This window comes from Poecilia formosa, unplaced genomic scaffold (assembly GCF_000485575.1).
Source record: "Poecilia formosa unplaced genomic scaffold, Poecilia_formosa-5.1.2 Scaffold279, whole genome shotgun sequence".
NCBI classification, from domain to species: Eukaryota; Metazoa; Chordata; class Actinopteri; order Cyprinodontiformes; family Poeciliidae; genus Poecilia; species Poecilia formosa.
This window is the reverse complement of record NW_006800218.1, coordinates 844,565-865,604: the sequence shown is the minus strand read 5'-3', so window position 1 is coordinate 865,604 and position 21,040 is coordinate 844,565. Positions and strand designations below refer to the sequence as shown.

At 38.6% G+C, this 21,040-nt stretch overlaps 1 protein-coding gene across 1 annotated transcript in view; it reads left to right on the top strand.

Annotated features, from left to right (window-relative positions):
• The first annotated feature begins 5,946 nt into the window (after positions 1-5,946).
• The window catches only part of slco2a1 (solute carrier organic anion transporter family, member 2A1), a 20,982-nt gene continuing 5,888 nt past the window's right edge, over positions 5,947-21,040 (top strand). Inside the window, exons 1-8 of the mRNA XM_016681377.1 lie at positions 5,947-6,467; positions 16,240-16,377; positions 16,892-17,054; positions 17,520-17,732; positions 18,830-18,928; positions 19,043-19,182; positions 19,966-20,038; positions 20,129-20,293. Coding sequence (XP_016536863.1) covers positions 6,405-6,467; positions 16,240-16,377; positions 16,892-17,054; positions 17,520-17,732; positions 18,830-18,928; positions 19,043-19,182; positions 19,966-20,038; positions 20,129-20,293 — 1,054 coding nt within the window. The 5' untranslated portion in view covers positions 5,947-6,404. The remainder of the gene's footprint in view (positions 6,468-16,239; positions 16,378-16,891; positions 17,055-17,519; positions 17,733-18,829; positions 18,929-19,042; positions 19,183-19,965; positions 20,039-20,128; positions 20,294-21,040) is intronic.

Below are 21,040 nucleotides of genomic sequence, written 5' to 3'. Positions count from 1 at the left end.
GTGTGATTCAGTTTGTTCCTCTTTTTATTTTTCCAAACACATCCTTCATACTCCTTCGCAAAAGGCTAATTTATTTTACATTGGCTGTTCTACTCCTAATTGCACCGACTGAACAAATTAAAGTTGTTTTTACATATTTGACCAAGATTGTGAAGCTGTTGGTGTATTTCAGTGTGCTGCACTGGTGCAGAGTTGTCAACTAAATTTGTAATTCAGGGCTTTTATGTCTGTGTTTAAAGAAGAAAGTTTTAAATAAATTCAGCTGTTTTGCTGTATCAGATCAGTATCGGCCGATACTAAACCTCAGATATCTGTATCGGAGGTACCGATATCTCCGGCCCCAAAATTGGGGATCAGTGCATCCCTAATTTTTGTCTCATCTGTTCACAAGCATACAGTTCAAATCAAATCGCTAACAGAGTTTAGCCATGTTTACACGAATATGTAAAAACAGAAAGATACATTTTCTGCCAGTTGGCATTTAAATCTGAAACCAGATGTTCGTACACACTCTGAAGAATTGCACTGAAGTTTTCCTGTTTTACATCAACATTGCAGACAATATTTTTGTTTTGGTAAATGGCAGAATAATGAGATTTATTAGAAGTTTTTTTTCCATTTCCTTACTATTTGGAAACCGTACAATTTCCTTACTCGGTTGAGAGTAAACGAGGCGGTCAAAGCTAGCTTCTCTCTCTGAAGTTAAGTTGGACCAAACCTCTCTGGTTTTAGTTGTTAGAATCACCAGAATTTCTATTTGCTAAACATCACAACTAATGAGATAGAACACATCACATTTATTTATTAATGCCTTCAGAATCAGAACTTGCCTTTTAAACTTTATGACTTTGCTCGAATGCTTTGTATTTCTCTCCTCAAGTTTCTCCCAACAGCTGACAGGAGTTCTGGTCCATTCTCCCTGACAGAACCAGTGGAACTGGGTCAGGTTTGTAGGCCACCTTGCTCACACACACACATGCACACACATCTTCAGATCTGCCTACAAAATCTCTCTCAAACCAACATCATGAGTTTGCGATGGCCAAACCAAAACACTAACTTTGTCGTTAAGCCACTTTGTAACGACTGCATGCTCAGGGTCTCTGTCCATTTGAAGAAACATTTGTGCTTCCTGTCTGATGTCTGTACATGCTGCTTCAATATTTCCACATAAAGTTCCTTCCTTGTGATGTCATCTATTTCATGAAGTGCACCAGTTCCTCCTGCAGTAACAGGGCCCCGCAACATTATGCTGCCACCCCCGTATTTCAGTCGGGACGGCGTTTTTGAATTTGCATGCTTCTTCCCTTTTTCCCCCCACAATGTAATCACGGTCATATTAGCCAAGCAATTAGAAATTGTCTTGAACAAACAGGACTTGTCTTCAAAAATTGAGCTCTTTATCCATGTGTATATGCTCAGACTATAATCTGGCTTATTATTGTTATTGGTTCTCGAATAACCAATAACAGATGAACGTAGCGCCTTCAAAAGTCTAGAGAACTGCTGACCTCCACAGGTCAGCAGTTCTCCTGCTATTTCTTTAGATTTCCCCATGATTTCACAAACGGAAGTAGTGTGTCTAAGGTGTTCCTCCTTTAAACTTAAATTTTGTGTTAACCTATCAGTGAAAAAAAAACACCTATCAGAAGCTTCCAAAGTTTTGACATCATCATACGGGCTTTCCCAAATTGTCTAAAGACAGAGTAATCTGACTGGATGCAAACTTCAGAATATGAAGAAAGTAAAAATAAAGTCAACGTAATCTCTCATTTTTGTGGCATTTATCTAATAGAAATAATTTAGACTGAGTCCAAGGATGAAATTGTCTGATTTAGTCTGGTTTTAATGGCAGATAGTCTGTTGTTTTGACACATCTGCCTTATTAAAATGATCTCTTGTTTTTCCAATCTTAGAATAATAGAGAAAATTTTGCCATAATTTCACATCATATAGGAAACATGAAACCGTTGATTTCAAATAAAACGTGAAAAGAAAGAAAAGTATAAGCTAATAAAATTGTATTTTTCCAGTGGTTGCTATGGGAATCAGTAGGTTTTGCACCACTGATTTTGCACAAAGCATCTGTTTATTAACGTCAGATTCTTTCTCTGCACTCATTTAAAGGACAGACTTTTGAGCTGCTTCGTGTTCAATTAGAACAAAATAACTTTAAAACTGCTCAGTTTGTGGAAGAGAATTGAATGCGGTCATCAAATTGAAAAGCAGCCCTGACATCCAGCTGAGTGTTGGTGTTGTCATATTCGAGTTTCGGTTTTGTCAGCTTTTTTTTATTTTATTTTATTTTTTACTTTTTTTCTTCTTACAGTTTCCCCAACAACACCAGCAGTCATGATAAGCCAAGAAAAAAAAAACCCACAACCTGCGTTGAGTAACTGGAAGTTGTCTGCACCAGACGGCTGTGTCGTCACACCGCTGGAGACTTTGCACAGCTTTGGTTTCGAAAAATGTTTAAAGGTTTGAGGTTTTTCTCACTAAGTCTCTCTTTTCTTACTAAATCTCTCTTCTGACTAAGTCCATCCAGGGATGTCTTTTCATGTTTATTGACAGAGAAATGTTTGAACATTCTGCATTTCCAGACTCAATTTGCCTTAAAAAAATAAACGTTGTTGGGTCTAAATCCATTTTAAGCTTTACTTACTTTATTCACCATCGTGGATATAACGTCTTTATTGTATCAGATGCTGATGAATCACAGATCAACGCATCAAATTTAACCCTACAAGACAATTATCTTCTTTATAATGGAAAGTGTCTTCGCTTAAATAAATGGATAAGAATACAGTTAGTAACTATAACCACAAAATTTCACCAGCTTGAAATTTGTTTTCTTTTTTTCTTGATTATGTATATATTTGTGCAAAAATTTGAACGTCAGAATTATTTAATATTTTTGAAGGTCAGCTTTGTTTAAGGACATTACATAATCCATTTTATTAATGGTTTTGGTTGTGTGTGGTTTTTATTTTCCCTTTTTTTTGGTTTTGGTAGTTTTTTTTTTGTTTGTTTTTTGAGATATTTAAATTGTCGTCCATTTTTTGCGTTAAGTGTTCTGTACAAAATTATGCTTCATTTGTCTTTGAGAGCAAACTTGCATTATTATGCCGTTATCAATATATTACTTTAAAACAGTCTCCAAACAACAATATTATCGTTTATCACAGTAATTTCGAGAACAATTTATCGTCCAGATTAATTTATCGTGACAAGTGTCAGCATTTTTTTCACAAGTGAATCATTGAATTACTATTTAGTTGTTTAATATGTTTTTCTGATTAATAAGGCCCATCTGTTTAATATCTGTTTTTCACAGAATGGATGTCAGCAAGATTGGACTCCAGACTGAAAGTCGGAGCTGGATCTGTTCAGATCACCTGTCAGTGTGTGAATGACTGTAATATAAAGTGCTTTACAGCCACATTACTTTTACCAAGTACCAAGATTTAGTACTTTTGGTACTAAATCGTACCAAAAGCAGAGACTAGTTTGGTTAGTGATGTTGATGTATATGATGAGAAAATGTTGTTAATTATCCTAGTCCTTATTCTATCACTGTTTTGATTCAGGGAAATAAGTGTTAAATCTGAAATATTTATTATATTTGTGTTTTTCATAAATTGGGTGCACAGCTGCTAGCAAGATGTTCCAGGGGTTCATCTGTCCAAAAACATGCTTGTTGGTTTATTTGCGCTCTCTAAATTCCCCTTCAGTTTCAGTGTGCGCGTGTGTGTGCTCATCATAGGACAACACTGTGTGTCTCAGTGTTGTCCTATGATGAACCAGAGACCTGTCCTGGTTGGACTTCGTCCGGTGATGTCCAATCACCAGCTTCCCTGCAACAATAAGTGGATATCGACATATAGATACATTTTTACATATAATAATTTGATGGTTCCAGAAGGTAGGGCACAAAACATAAATTACAACTAACAAAGAAGATGTTGAGCAATGAGAGTCTTAAAAACACAACTATGATGTTGGTAACATTTTACAAAGCCAGACATTAAGATGTGTGCGCTTTACTTACCACACAAAGACATTTTTTGTGTGTGTGTGTTTCTGGAAAACCTGAAACCAGACCAAACATGACTCTGTGATTTCTTTTGTGTTCAGGACTCCTTACCTGCACTCCTGCAAGATGTTTTGGAACAGTTGATTGAAAAGATGAAATCAGAAAATCTCAGTGTTTTGAAACACAATGAATGTTGTTGCTGGAAGGGACTGACAGAGGCATTTTCATTGGCCCAAGGTAAAAATCTGTTAACTCTTGGTTATAAGAAGCTTTGAGGAAAGGTTACAAAGTCACGTGTCATTTACCATAGCCACCACAGCTTCAAAATCATGTTGTGACATTGGCCTCGTGTCATTTCTTGCACATTTAGCATAACCTATTTCCATAAAGCCTTTTTGTACCCCTATATGTATACAGTTAAGCCCTAAATCATTCATACCCCTGACAGATTTGTTTAAAGTTATCTTTTAATTTTGCCATGTTCTTTCTTCTAATTGGAGTCCTGCCTTAAATCCGACAGAGAATCTGTGAGACAATCTATTAGCTTCCAACTTCAAAGACCAGGAGCGCCAGATCAAAGAGAATCATTAAAATACATGTGGAAACATCCAATAAGCTGGTTAGACATTTATGAGGGTTTGATTGATGTTTTACCCTTTTTAAAAATAAATATACATTTTTTTCAATGCTCCTTTTACATTGCTTTACTATTTTTAGAAAGTGCCTGTCTTAATATCACTTCACAGGTAGGTGAATTTGAAACTATTGTACTACAGGACTACAGGAGGCGCTGTTGTAAGGTGTGATCATAGTCTATAAAATCATTGAAAAGTTAATTTATTTCAGTAAGTAGGTCGGCTAGGATGTATTTATACATGTATTGTTTTTGCCAGTCACAGATCTAATCTCTGCTACACCTTTACAAAAACTTAAGGCTCTGACTAAAAAGTTTTAATAAGTAATTCCACTTAATAAAATTCCTCATAAGTATTGATTTATTGCAGTGGAACTGTTTGCAGTGGGGGTGGGGGGGCTCATGTTAAAACCTATATGTAGGAATCGAATATTTAGGAAGTATAACTTAAACTTAATATTCAGATTTTATTTTGTGGTTTTAAAGGCTCTGCGTTGAAGATGGTACGAAATAAAGGCATACTTTATTATTATTTTTTTTACTGTCAGCTGCTGCGCCTCCTTTGCTCTCGGCTCCCATACTGAGCTGTCAGCTAATGCTCAACCACTCCCTCCAGTTTCAAACTCTTCTTATTAAAGTAAGAGTTAGAGAGCTAAATATAATTGAAATATTGGCTACCTTCGACAGAAAAGGAGCTAAGTCTATGAAAGCAATGTAGCAGTTTAGCTAACTTAGATTTCCAAGGTGGCAGTTTATCATGATTCAGCCAAAGTCATGAAATAACAAACTGTTTATTATCAGTGTGTTTCTTCCTATTGAGCAGTGAAAGTAAATAAAATGTGTAACATGTCTTATGCTTTAAGTATTTACTTACTGGAGGGTTTTTTGTTGGTGTTGCAGAGCCACAGCTAAAAGCTAGCTCCTCACTTCAGCGGCTCTAAACGGAGCCTGTACCGTTCAGCAGCGCTGCTGTTGCTCTGCATACACTTTGGACTGAACAATTGTTCTAATAATAGTGGGGGGGACCTAAAAATTAATTCTTAGTTTTTTCTTAGATGAATGGCAGATTTACTTCGTTCTTTGTGTCTATTGCCTTTTTTATATTAATATCGTTTAAATACAAGGGTTTCTTTCATGATTTCTTTGGGGAGGTGAGGGGGAGACAATTCTAGACTTTTCCAAGATTGGGGGGAGGAGGGGGGGCTTGACCCCCCGAGCCCCCCCGGAATTGCGCCTATGTTCGTAAGTGTTTATGAGCTTCTCTTTGAATTGTTTGTTCTCATTAGCTCCAGACCGAAACAGCCAAGGGAGCCGCATACCGCAATTAATGAAGCATTAAGCTCGTTTTAGCTGCCTGGGAGAGGGGGACCAAAGCAGGGTTCACTCAGAGGACTAAACCTCGCTTTAAATTAAAAAGCGCTCGTGGTTTTCACTGTTTTCGTTCAAATAACAACCGTTATTCACCTGGTGAATAACGGTGATTGTTTGATAAAAACACCTTCAGGCACCTCAAGTTTACCCAGGTGAGTGCGCGTGACTAAGCTAAGGGAGACGGTCTGTTCCTGATCATCACTCTGTTGGGGTGGGAAAAAAAAAATTGGTGTGGAGCTTCGGCGTGAGTCCAGTTATATCAGCAGCAGCCTTTAAAAAGCCTCCCAGCTCACCGGTGGAGGTAGAAGTCAGCCAGCAGCGAGGGACACGCATCTCTGCTTCCTACTCTGACGTCGCGGGGACACAATGGAGATAAATTACCCCACAAACACCAGAAAACCCAACAGGACGGCATGGTGCAATATAAAGGTAAGAGTCGATGCTGCCGTTAAAAAGTCGTGTTTTAACCCGCCTCACTCTCACGCTCGTTGTTTATATAATTGTTGAACATTTTTATTTCGTTTGAGAATTGCTCAACTCAATAGAGTCAAAGTCTAACTAGGCATGTCGGCTCACATTTCCCTTCATAAACCTTCTTGGACCGACCTGAGAGTCTCTCTGACACTCGGTAACAAGTGTCAGAGACACACTTTGTGGAGATAATTTCCTCCACAATGATCTGATATAAAGTTATTTAAATCCAGTTTATATTCTGAATTTTTCTGTCATAAAGACTTGGGTTTTAAAATAAATGTTACTTTTTAAAAAGCTACATTTACTCCACTGGGATTAAAAAAAAATAACAATGAGCGAGCGAAATCATAATTCTGACCTCCTTATTAAAACTTGCATTGGCCATAATTCTGACTTCCATATCTCGAAAATATGATTATCTCATATTTATGATATGTTATGATAGTAAATTACATTTGTGCTCAAAGTAATTAGGGTCCAGTATCTTGAAACAGATTAATATTTCTTCCCGATGGCCTGGCAACCACCTCGCCCAGTGACCTCTAAAAGTAAAGGTAAAAAGATAAAGGTAATTTTATTTATATAGCACATTTTCAGCAACAAGGAAATACCAAGTGCTTTACAAGAATTAAAATAAAATACAAACAAAATAACAAACCAAAGGGAAGAGCAAAAGATGAAAAGCTAATAATGTTGATCCAAGGTAAATAAACTAGATACTCCTATTCAGGGTTGGTAGATAAGTATAAGTAAGTATCCTCTGGTCTAATTCCTTTTCTGGTTTGGAAAAATAGGAGTCTAAAAAGTAGTTGCTAAGGTAGTTTTAATGGATTTCAAGTTCTAATCCTTCTTCTGGGTTGCTAAATAAGTATAAGTAAGTAATTATCCTCTGGACTTCTGGGATGCTAGATAAGCATAAGTAAGTAATCTCTGGACTTTCTAAGTGTGCTCTAAATTTACTCCACAGTTTCTAAGTAATAATAAAAACTAAATGTTCCTGTTCTGGAAGAATTTTTCTGGATTCTAAGTTCGTTCTAATTCTTTTTCTGGGTTGTAATAATAGGAGTCTCTCTGCATCTAAATAGTGAGTACTTTACAGTTTCTAAAAAATAAGCTAAAGAGTGACTAATAAACTAGAGTCTCTGGACTCCAAGTTTGTTCTAATTCCTTTTCTGGGTTAAAAGTGAGTACTCCACTGTTTCTAACAAAATAAAATAAAAAAGAGGAAAGGACACATTAGGGCAAATGGCAACATTCAGACAAAACAAAGGGCAAACAAAGACATGAATGAAGGTGGTGACATCACAGGGTCGTGAAACCACGTTGCTCAGCCTCCCGGCAGAAGTCCAATAAGATGTTGTTATCAAGGCATGGCCTTGGGAGCGCTCAGCTACACAGCTGCATGGATAACAGGAGGGGGTGAGGTGGGAAGGAGCATTATGTGTACATATCTTCAAGGAGATTGGAAATATGCAGCCCTTTCTAGGCAACACGGGGAAAGTCAATTCAGATACAGAATGTCTTCGATCGGGTAGATTATAAATTTCAATCTCCCCTAAAGTCTCTCCGATACATCTCAGTTCTCAGTTATCCAAATTAGTTTAGTCGTTCCACTGAACTGAAACTAGCAACTTCTCCAAGATCGATTCCATCCCGCTAGTGAGTTTTTGAGTCCTCAGCTGGGCTGCGAGTCTCAGCAAGACTCGCATCCAACTTGCGTCTCTGTCCACACCAACAGTCTGAGTATTCACTAGTTCGGCCAAGTCCGTCACAAATTTGTCGATAAGCCAGGAATCCACAAGCGCCAAACAGCAGAAATCCTGTTATCATGAATAAATCCAGGGTGAATCCTGCCGGGTGTGTCCCCACAGGACAAGAGGGCTCTCCTGTGCCCGGTCTTCTCGTCGAGAAAATTTGATCAATTGCATTGAGAGATCGGTTGACCAGATCCATTGTTCAAGCAATAGCAGTGCAGAGTTTGATATGTGAGGTTCATTGTGTGAAAAACTGGTGTCAAAAAAAGTTTATTGGTGAGTGGGGAACATAAAAACAAGTGCCGTAAATGATTGGCTGCTTAAGTAAACGTAGCTTTAAAAGAAAGTCAAAACCAGAAATATGAAATATAATGGAAAACTACCATCCCAGTGGAACAAAAAATACAGCCAACGATCAGCTCCAGGGTGAAGGGGTGTACTGATACGATACCAATATCCTATCTTTGAGTAATCCCCAATGTCAATATTGACCTGATATATCAGCACAAATCATACGTACTTTCATGACTTATTCTGAAGAGTGGAATGTTAGAAAAGGCTTGATCATGTAATATTACAACAGTCAGCGATAATCTGCATGAGAACAACTCACCATTTACCAGGCGGACTAAATGCCAACTCTTAGATGCAGACCGATATAGACTCGGGAATCAGTATCATGCACATTCTCCATGAATGTGGAGATGTTTACTTATGCTAGTTATCGCACATCAGAATGACTGTATCAAAATGCTTGAAAACATCATGTTGCTATCTCTCAAACAGGAAATTCCCTTTTATGGGTGTTTCAACAAGACCATGGCCTGAAGCTCAACAGTTAGTGAGCAGGTTCTTCTTTCCAGACCAAAAAAAAGCCCAAAGTCACTAAAGAATTAGTGATCTTGATAATTGTGGATACAGCTCATAATTATGATTTTTGTACCTAGTAATTAATAGTCGTGGTCGTAAAAAAAAAAAAAAAAGAGGTTCTAAATACGAGACAAGATTTTTCTTTATGTCCGTCAAAGTGGCAGAAATGGGCCTCCATAAGATCCAGCTATACATAACCAGGATAAGTAGTTTTTGTGTCTGTGGAATTTCAGTCGTCTTCTAATGGCTTTAACCAAAGGGAAGTGTTGACAGCTTTGTCTTATCTTCTTCCAATAAGAACTGAATCTCCCCAGTCAAGACAAAGATGTTTCTGTGTTCAACAGGGGCATCCGCATCCATTTTTGGGGAACTTTATGCGCCTCCGTTTGTTTTACTACAGCCTTTGAGAACTAACCGGAGGGAGAAATGTATCTACATCCACTACGTGCCAAAAGGAGATTTCTTTTTTTTTTTTTGAGTCATTGTATTGCAACAATGGATGAGAAACTCTGCGTTCCAGGACTCTGGGTAATGATGGAAAGGTTTGTTTTGCACTTGTTACTTTCAAAACATGATAAAGAAGTGACTCGTCTCCAAGCAACACCTTTGACTTGGGGCTATTTCAGACAGTAGAAACGCTTCTATCGCCAAAAGAAGAAGAGACCATTTAAAACTGAAATCTGACTACATCCGACAGTTTTTTATGTTTGGTTATCCCTTCTGCCGTATCAGGTTCTGTGCTTGAAGGAACCTTCCTCTGTTGAAGCAGTGATGTATACATGTGGGTGGATGGGAAGTCAGTGAAACAGCGAGGGTCAGCATAGGGTCATGATCTTGTCAGTCACATTGGGTGTTCCTTATGAACTTTTGCTTTTATGTAGTCAGCATGAATCCCCTTCCAAGCCCCTTCCAAGGTATATTTAGATAATGGGAGTAGTTCAAAGCAAACCGACTAAACTGCAGGCGATTTGTCAATCTGTTCTTATTTAAGTGATGAGATGGCACAAGCCGCATGAAAGAAAGAACTCCTACTGCAGCAAACAAGACGTTGGTAGTTTTCCTCCGCTTGAATGCAAATACTGTACAACTGGACAGCAAAGGTGACACAAATTACTCGTATCCATTCATCTTTCTCTTGGCACATGTTCAAGCAGAACTGTAAAAGCCTTTACTTTCTATTTGCTCAGGTTCATGAGAGCACCTGGTTTGTTTATGTACTCTTCTCTGCTTTGAACTATTTCTGCTGGCTACACCTTGTCCGCACTCAAGTCGGAGCCTTTAACCCCTGAAGCTGGAGGCTATTCTTTAAAAATTTCCATCTGGACAACTCCTCTCCTGCTCTTGAGCAACATATGCCATCTTGTAATCTTGTAAGCCTTCTTGCGTGTGTGTCCCCCCCACCCCCCTCTGGCAAACTCGACATTCAAGAGGAAAATTCAGTCAGATGTGAAGCAATTGTTCTGAAGCGTAGAAACTTTTGCGTTCATGTAAATCATAGCATTATTGGTGACCTCATCAGCACATATCTCACACTTGGCAACCTGTAAAAAGTGTTTCCAAAGAAATCAATGCACTTGTGTAAATGTAAATAAGAGCAGAATGCAGTGGTTCATTGTACGAACTGTTAACACTGTGGAAATGCAACAGTTTAACCGAGACGTTTTGTGTTGATGTCCCGCTCAACTTCAGTGCCTTGTTTACATTTTGTCAAACTGCAAGTACAGGCTTCAGTCTATTTCCACAGCTCATATAGGAGAATCTGATGGCAGAAAAACCAACCACAAATCTTTAATGGAAGAGTGATGAGAAATTGAAAGAACGGCGTTAGAAGTCCTGTTGGTAGTACACAGCACACACAGCAAACCTGAAGGGACTCTGCTTGCATGAGATCAGAATTACATTTTTGCACAATTTATTTGGAAAACACCAATTGATGTTTTCTGGCCAATCTCCGATCTTTAAAAAGTCTGACCTGCTGATTCTAATTTTGGTCGATGTTAATCTTTTTTTGTCTGAGAACTCGACAAATGTACCAACAAAGTTGCCAAGTTGGTAACAGTGGGGTGACCGTTGTTAACTGCACATATGTGGAAGTGAAAACAAAAAGAATAAAATACCTTCAGGCCTTTGTAGAGGTAGCTAAGGTTAGTGAATAAAGTCAGCTTCACATATATCCATTGACCGATTGACAATCTTTCAACATTAAGAAAATCAGAGACAATAAATTGGTTCCGGGGCAGCAGATTTACAGGTGCTCCCCTACAAAACACTACGCATTGGGAGAAGTTAAAGCCCTCTGCTGTGAAACATGGTGGTGGAGGTATCATGCCTCGGACTGGTTTTCTTCAGAGTTACTACAACAAACCTGACTGAGCTTGAGTTAATTATCAAAGAAGGGTTACATCTTTCAGTCTCTACATGTGTTTTGGCAGCTGTGGTGAAAGGAGATTCCACAAAGTTTCCACTCATAGTGGTAAATTCAAATTAAGACTCATTGATCAGATTTTAATGTATAAAAATAAAAAACAAAGATATTGTAAAACCCCAATAAAATGGGTTAAAATCATAGGACATGACTTGACAACGTGCAAATGACTAACATGGCTTTAAAACGACTAAATAAGCAGACAGTTCAACACTTGATGAAATTTTCTGAGATTCTGAAGAAACACGTTTCTTAAACATGTAGAAGACGCAGAAGTGCAGCAGAATTTTCAGGAACATCCTTTAGGATGAGTTGCGGTGAAGGACACCACACGGGTTTGCAAGTGTATCATTTGGGTTGCTTTCTTATTACCATATTTATTTATTTACCATTTCTTATTGGCTCAGTCAGACACAGTGTGATGATATGAGGGCTGATGTGGTTGAATCAAAGACACCAGTTTCCACCCAGATGCACCTTCAATGTGCCATCAGATGAAATCTCAAAAGAGATTTTTTCAAAAGACATTTTTTGAAATCTCTTTTGAGATTTCATCTGTCTCAAATTTTGTGATGACTATCGCTGACTCAACATGTTACATTCCCCAGTTTAAAACGGGTGCTTCCGATACGAAGCCGAGCTACGTTGCTAACTTAGCTTGTAACTGTTGCCTTTGAATCTGAGACACTGCTGCTTTGTTGTGTTCAGGAGGCCTTTGTGCGGCCAACCCATTTGCTCACAATAGAAGAGAGGCAATCCTCACCTCACATGCTGCTTTGTCTTTGTTGCAGTTTTTAAAGAAGTAGCTCAGGGTTTTTGTTACGAGAAAAAAAACAACAACAATAAATATAAATCTGTGACATCAGCTCACTCTCTTAAATCAAAGTGATAGAAAACGTCTTGTGAACTTCCTGCGATTCTTCCCTTCTCAGCAGGTTGAAGTCAAGGACAATGTCAACCTGACAGTGAGTTCAAAAGGACAACTGTGGACAAAATGCATTGAGTATGCTGCATTTATACAAGTACATCTCAACAAATACGAACATTAGTAAAAAGTTCAATTATTTCTGATCTGCAGTTTTAAACGAAAGGTTCAGTTGGGCTGAAATGATTTATCGCCATTAATCAATTATTGAAATAATTGTCAATTAATTGTTAACTGGAGTAGCTGGACTGAAAAAAAAATAATTTAGTGAAAAAAAATTAGTTAAGTCAAAACTCTGCAAAAAATAGATACATTTTGTAATTAAGATTAAACTATCGTTGTCTGTAAATATGTTTTAACCAAACTCCTCGGGTGGTAGAGTTTTAGCTCCACCCGGTTCAGATTTGCTGTGATGCTGTTGCTATTCCAGGCAATAAAATGTTTATTTTCTTATTAATGAAAGGAATTTAATTATTTGTTTGCACATTTTTATATGTTTCTAATATTATATCCAAAAGGCTTAAGCAGTTTTTAAAAAATCAGCTAATCTGTGGCATTTTTTATTTGATTAATCAATTACTAAAATAATTGTGAATTGTCGCAGCCCTATTAAATAGATTAATCACACACAGAATGAATAAGACAATTTCTAGAATTTATTTCTGCTAAATTTGATGACAAAATGTTAGATTAGAACAATAAACGGTACAGAAATGTTTCCACTGAGTACTTGGTCAAGGCTGCTTTTGGATGAAAAACTGTATCAATGTGGCGTAGCATGGAAGCTAACAGCCCGTGGATCTGATAGCCGTATTTTGTCCATTTTTATTAGTCTGATTTAGCAGTCTAATCTTCTTACTAACTTCAACCCATAATCATCAAAGACAACAAACACTTCAGATATGAAGGGTTTGTTTCCTTTTTGGATTAATTTACTGGAAAAAACAAACATTTGATGATGATATTCCTAATTTACTGAGATGTATTCTGGTTTTCTTCTTTTGTATCCTCCCTGAAGGGAGCACATCCAGCGTGTGTTCAGTGCCGGTCTGTGTGTGTGTGTGCCAAATTATGTGAAAAGCTGATCATTTGCTCTGTTTGCTTAACTTGTTGCTTTATGTTTCTTCATCAGGAAGTGTAAATAATATCTCATATCAATCTAACATTATGACATTAAGGATAATGACCTTTTTGTTTATTTTATTATACACTAGGTAATTTCTCAATGGCAAAAGAGATGTTTTCATAGAATATGTGTAAAACTGAGACAGCAAAGACTAAAGTGGGTTTCAGGTTGGATTTAGACTTTTTGTCATGATCTCAAACTCGAACAAAAGACATTCTTTGCCTCAATCAGTAACTACGTCCTGTTGAAACACTCAGACAAGTGAAGGCCGCTTGATAGGAAACGAGGATGAAATATTAGCAACACTGTACAAGCATGTATTGTGCGTGCTCACAAACCAGAAAGACGAGTTTTAATGGGGGAATTAACTGTTCTGAGGGAGCTGCGTAGTTTATTGTCCCCTTGTCCACCTGGCAGTTTGCTAAACAAAGATGAAATCTGAGATTTATCCCTGTTTTCATTGCAAATTCTCCTCTAAATCTCCTCACATATCTTGAGCGTCACTGGGACGTTCACGCGGAGGTTCTGTGAAGCCCTCAGAGCAGACCATGGCTCCTTTTCCAAATCTCTGGGAGTCCAACCAGCGGGCGACTGGGTTCCTTACACAACTCTCGGTGTGAAGAGAGAAGTGCAAGAGACAAGTCATGTAAACAAACGGAGACATGGACTATGTAGAGTAACGAAAAGCTGAAGGTTTGGCAGACATCGGGTCCAAAACGTCGTTACATAGCCCATTATTGCTCTGTAAGAGGTGTGCGGTTTAGATGTTTTGGAAAACATGGTTATTTTTTTGGCCCCGCTCCTCAACTATTTATTGTTTTTGTCAGGCTTCTTACAAATTCATCTGCTGAAATGAGAGAGGGTAGCTGAGTAAATGAACCCCAGATCCCCACAGCAGAACTACCTGTTGGGCTAAGAGTTACATAAATGGATGTCAGCCTTGAGCTGACTCTGGCCCAAAGAAGACTCTCCTGACTTAGCTTTAATAAAAACTGTGAGATTAACAGAAAAAGTAAAAAAAAATAAATAAATAAATTTACATGCTTTTCAAAGTATCGAAGTTTATAGTCAGATTAATAAAGACTGTAAAATGCCATGAAGGTCCTGTGTGTAATAACTTGCGACAAAATTTTCCACTTTCAAAATAGCAGGTACCCAAGTAGGTGAGTATATGCGGCGTTGTTCCTTGGAATAGGATTGAAACTTCTTAAGGGCAAAAAGTTTTAATTTTTTTGGGTCTGCAGCAACAAGATATCCTACATTACAGCTGCTTCATAGAACGTATTGATGCTGCAACTGTAAGTAGCTTAGCTTACAGCAGTGCTGAGCCTCCTTTGTTTATTAAAGTTTTGTACTTACAAGAAAGATAAATTTGGCTTTTTGTGAAAAAAATGTTTACCTTTAAACAAACTCTAGACATCACTGTTAAAGTATCACTGATTAAAATCTACAATTGGCAAGCTAGTACAGAAATCTGCAGGCTAGCTAGCTATACTAGATAGCTTTACTGTGTTTGCAGCAAATATACGCTTGGTTTAAATGTTTTATTGTACAAAAAGCTAGCTGCACAGTTGGTAGCACTGTTGCCTTGCAGCAAGAAGGTTCTGGGTTTAATTCCCAGCCTGGGGTCTTTCTGCATGGTGGGTTCTGTCCAGGTACTCTGGCTTCCACCCACAGTTCAAAAACATGACTGTCAGGTTAATTGGTTTCTCTAAATTCTCCCTAGGTGTGAGTGTGCATGCATGGTTGTCTGTCTCTGTGTTGCCCTGTGGTGGACTGGCAGCCTGTCCAGGCTGACCCCGCCTCTCGAATGTTAGCTGGAGATAGACACTAGCAACCCTCCCAACCCCACTAGGGACAAGGGTGTATAGAAAATGGATGGATTGTACAAAGACCAGAACAATAAAACTGTGAAATATTTAATGCAATAAGCTTCAAAGAACCACTGCATATTTTAGTGGGTAGGCTATATATATTTTTGCTTTAGGTCAACACTTGAAAAAACATAATAGCTAGCTAACCAGTAGTATGCTGTAACTGGTGTGGGGCAGAGATTGCAGTATGTTTAAGGTTGTTTTTAGGTTTAGGTTTTTAATCCTTACATTTTAAAAATTATTATATACTTTGTTACTGGAAACTGGCTGCCTACCATTAACAATATAAGCTGTAGGTTCAATATTTTTCCTGGGGGAGAGTTTATCAAAAAGATTCTTCTTTGGATGAAACAAGATATCATTCCATCCTGCAACAAGGATGGGTCACTGCTGGGAGAAATTGTAAATGTTGATATGAAAGGAAAATCAAACATGATTTCAGAAGCAAAGTCCTTAGGGAACATTGGACCAGGAATGACATCCGCACCTATATTTACCTACATCAGCAAAAACACTTCATAGAAACTGTGAACAGAGGAAGGCTGATTATTTGAGCCTCCTTTGAAGCAGCAGGACCTCAACACTTTGTAGTCACTGAACTTCTGCGTGCACTAAGCTATTTTTGATAGCTCCAGGTTCCAGACAGACAGAGGTCTTCTCTTCCTCCCTCTCTGACTATGACAGCATTACTATTTTTTTAACCACAATATAGAGGCTCTAGCAACATCCTGTCTATCTGTCTCTCTGTCCTAGCTGTTCGTCCTGTGTCACGGCTTCCTGCAGCTCTCACAGCTGCTCTACAGCGCCTACTTCAGGAGCACCATCTCCACTATCGAGAGGCGCTACGGCCTCAACAGCTTCTCCTCTGGAACCATTTCCTCTCTCCATGAGGTAGGAGCCAAAAGCAACATCTCCTCATGAGCTGTAGGACTGAGACAGTGTGATCTTTCAGGGATACTGACGACAAAAGAGGAACTGAGGTGCAAGCAAGCAACACAAAGTCACATTCCCTGACATTTCAGGTGGCGATATTGTATTTGAGAGACACGCATGTCAGGAGTAATGAGAGAGTCTGCATGTTCTCCCTACGAATCCCTCAAGTATGCTTTTAATTTGTCTTCGATAAATGACCTGCGGTCAGGAGTTACAAACCATGTTGCCATGTTGACGTTATCTGAGTGTTTGCTTTCAGCATTGTGTTATGAAACCAGACCAAACGAGGCCGGAACATTCCATCTCAGTTCACGCTTTGGTTATGCAAAGCCACCTTAATAATGTTTTTGTTGCAATAATGGATCAAATGATTATGTGTACTTGAAGAGAGACTTCATCCATCACATCTGCATTTTCTGTCTTGTGTGGGTTATAGATCTGACTGGTTTGCTTCTCTGGTTGTGGTTCAAAGGTCAGCAACTGCATCCTGATTGTGTTTGTGAGCTACTTCGGCAGCCGGGTTCACCGTCCTCGCGTCATTGGCGTCGGCGGACTGCTGATGGCCGTCAGCGCCATGCTCCTCACCTTACCTCACTTTCTGTCGCAGCCCTACACACACGACTCGGCTTTGCAGAGTAAGAACCAGCTGCACGCGTAAACAAACACAAAGCCGCATGACGTCTGTCGGTGTCGAGTGGGTCCAGACCAGGGAGCTCACGAGTGTATGAACATGTCAAAGCAACTTTGGGTTTGCCTACAACACCAACAGCTTCTTAAGTGGACTCACCAAGAGTCTACAAGGTCCACTAACCCTCTTAAGTTGAACTTTAACAAACTGAAGGAACATTCATAATCTCTATGCTAAAAGCTACGAAGATTAGAGTCACCCTCAGGGTATTTCATTAGCAGTAACAGAAGCCTCCTTCTGATTTTTCATTTTACCTCATACTAATTATGTTGGATTCAGCAGAGGGCCAGAGAGGCTTCAGGGAATTAAAAATGTGCAGTTTCCCTTCATCAAACATCACTACTTGTATTTTTTTTTTTTGTACATCTTTCTTCCGATGTTTGACTATGTGTGTCTGCCTACTGCAATTCAGAGTTCCACGACCTGTGCATCCCACACAACACCACCACCAGCCCGGAGTCATGTGGTCGTGAAGATACCAGGCGCCTAGCTGACACCACGCTGGTGTGGATACTTATGGCCATCGCTCAGCTGCTGTTCGGCGTGGGCTCTGTGCCCATCCAGCCCTTTGGCATTTCCTACATTGACGATTTTGCAGGAAGTAAAAACTCCCCTCTCTACATAGGTGAATAACCTGCAGTTCAGAGATACAGGAGAAAATGGAGATGAGTTCAAGGGTCATGTTGTTGATACAGCGCTCTGTAAAAGTATTCTCCTTCAACTTCCTCCTATTTTCTGATGTTACAACCACAAGCCAACACTTGCTGGTGCATAATTGTGAAGTGGAAGAAAACTGATATGTCATTTATTCTTAAGAATGACGAGCTAATTAATTTGAGTTAATTTATGTAACCATGTTTCTCTGCATTTACAGCTTCAAGTCTTTTCAGCGTATGTCTTTACTAGCTTTGCACATCTAGAGACTGAAACAGTTCTTCACTTTTTCATTCAGAGGTCTAAACTTTAACACTCTCTATACTTTAATTTAGATAATGTCATTCTAGCTTTGGCTGTATTTTCAGTGTTCTTGTTCTTATCTTGTCTTTTTTTGTTATTTTATTTATAGGTATCCATTTAGTGTTGGGCATTTATCGCATTACATTTATTGTGACAAATTTCCAACTATGATCAATTTCATTTGTTGTTGTCATAATAAATTCCTGTTAGTGACATTTAACTCCCCCCAAAACTGTCAGTATTTTTGAGACCAATAGTTTTACTACTTTTCTCCACTATTTGTTCAATGAAACCATTAATAGATATCAACAAATTTGAAAATATGATTAAATGCGGATACAATCTGCAGTTTGATTAAATAAATTGCACGTCTTTATGTGGCAGGTGTCCTTTAAAGAAGGAATGTTTTTCAAGAGCAGTCTTTGTGTTTGTGGGACTATAATTGCTGACACACAGTTGTAGCCATACGGGTTCTATAAAAAAAAGAAGTAATAAATGGTTTGTATCGTCACCTTTATTATCAGTTAATTTTTAAGTCCATATTGCCCACGTAGATATCCATTCAACAGACTTAAGACATCCAATTTTGAAAACCATGTAAAAATGTATCTTCCACTTCTCAATAGTTCACTGCTTTGTTTTTTCCACATATTTTCCTTACTACGCCCTGTAGAGGATATGTTTTTTTCTTTAATCTGATTTGTTGCATGAAAGTCTTTCCTGTGAGGAATGTATTTTCTCTGAACTCTGCCCCCTCGTTCACAGCCATCCTGTTTGCCGTGTCTGTGTTTGGACCGTCCCTCGGCTACCTGCTGGGCTCTGTCATGCTTCGGTTCTATGTGGACGTGAACAGAAGTGGCTCTGGTAACGACAAAGTCTTTTAAACACATCCTGCGGTTCATGTAGATTCAGGCTCGGTGTTCATCAAGGCTTCATTGCATTTCGTAGCGACTCAGAGGTCGGCTCTGTTTGTTTCAGGTGTAGTTACGGGGTTGAGCCCCGTCGACCCCGGCTGGGTGGGGGCTTGGTGGATGGGTCTGCTTATCATCTCTGGCTTCCTGACCCTCTCCTCCATTCCTTACTTTTTCTTCCCCCGTCAAATGAGCTCTGAAGTAAATGTAAGTGTGACTATGACAAGACAGGTTGTGCATACAGTACTACTGTGATGGATATAGATTTGGCCAAAAGTTTACAAGCATCTTTCTGTTAAAAATGAAAGGATATAAGTGATGATTTTACAGTTTGAAGCTGTGGAAAAAATATTTTTTAGAAAATTGTCAAAGTTCTTTTGTGTTCTCTTACTGACCTCTGCTGGACGTAGTTGATTCTACTCCAAAACTATATTATTATTACAATTATTGAACAGAATAAATGAAGAAAATCTGACATACAGAGAAAAATACATACCTACAAGGAAAAATGATGGGTTGGTTCACTATTCTACTGAAAGGTCATGAGCCATTTTCACTTTACTACATTTTGCCACACATTTTTATCTAAAAGGTTTTATTATATCATTTCACCCAATTATGTACCAATGGCCTTCTTTAAGAGACCCACAGCATCACTGATCCTCCACTATACTGATGAGTGGGTATGAAGTGCTCCATATTTTTTTTCTTGATCACAGCTATCTAGAGTGATTGTTACTGACCAAAATTAAACTTAAAATTTCCAAAACTTATTGAGGAAAACATAAGGCAATTTTGGGGCAATTTTGTCCCATAGCTGTTGTCAGCGTACTGCAAGACAATATCTCCAAACAAAGCAGCTTTTTAACTTTTCCTGATGTTTCAGACAGGATCATCTGAAGCACCTACTGATTAGAACATGGTCATATAATCATAACCTTTCCTTGGGAAAGGAAAGCCGACATAACGTCTCTGTTTGCTCTTTTGTAGATGTCGGAGACTGAGACTGACTCAGATGATAACTTACGGGAGAAGGATAGGTCTTTGCTTGAGTTCCTTAAATGTGAGCACATCTTAATTAGATATTAGACACATATACTGACTGTCCACGCTGCATTTTACTAATCAGTGTTCCTGTATTTGTTCTGGCCAGTGTTTCCTAGAATGTTCTTCCACCTGATGTCGAATCCTCTCTTCCTCTTGCTGGTCCTGGCCCAGTGCTGCTTTTCCTCAGTGATAGCAGGCCTAGCTAGCTTCCTTAGCAAGTTCCTGGAGAGACAATATGGGGCTCCAGTTGCCTACAGCACTCTGCTAGTAGGTAAGTATGGCAGGAATTTATAGCTTCAGTCAGAATTGTACATTGATGTGTAAGATTGTTGTTAAAGTGGAACTAATGTCCCTGTGAAAGCATAACTCAGCCCCTGGTAATATTTAGCCAAGAGACACTGAGGGGCGTGGCCTAATGTGGCAAAGAGAGGCGGGGTTGTGATCAGGACTGTTGCTGGCTTAGCGACTTTGTTGCTTTATTTGGTGACTTTTCAGACCTGCTAGGAACTTTTTTCAAAACAGCAACTAGTGATAATTGTAGTGACTTTTTCTGTCTTATTGGAGAATCTTATTGAGGTATATAATTTTATATCTGAACGGGGGTGTAATGTAGATATCAACCAAGCCATGCCGTTGTAACCAATAGGAAAATTAAACTGAAGGAGGACAGCATTAAGGCTGTTTTAAGACAAATATTGGAGGATTAAACAAGTTTGCATTAAAGCGCCACCATTTGCACTAAAACGTGAAGACAACAAAAAGCCCATTTTATACAGTTTATGTAGTTATTCTTTAATTTGGAGGTTTTAATTATTTATGTGTATCATTTGAGACATTTTTTTCACTCTCCAAACATACTGTCATGGCCAGATAGCTCAATGAAAATGTTAATTTTGAAGCAGATATGGCTTTCTTGGTCTGTCAATTCTACCAAGAAGAGTGGTGAAATATCCAGAAAATGTCCAGAAGCTTAAAATTAATGAGATTCAAGTAAATAGCAAATCAAAGGTTCTAAAAT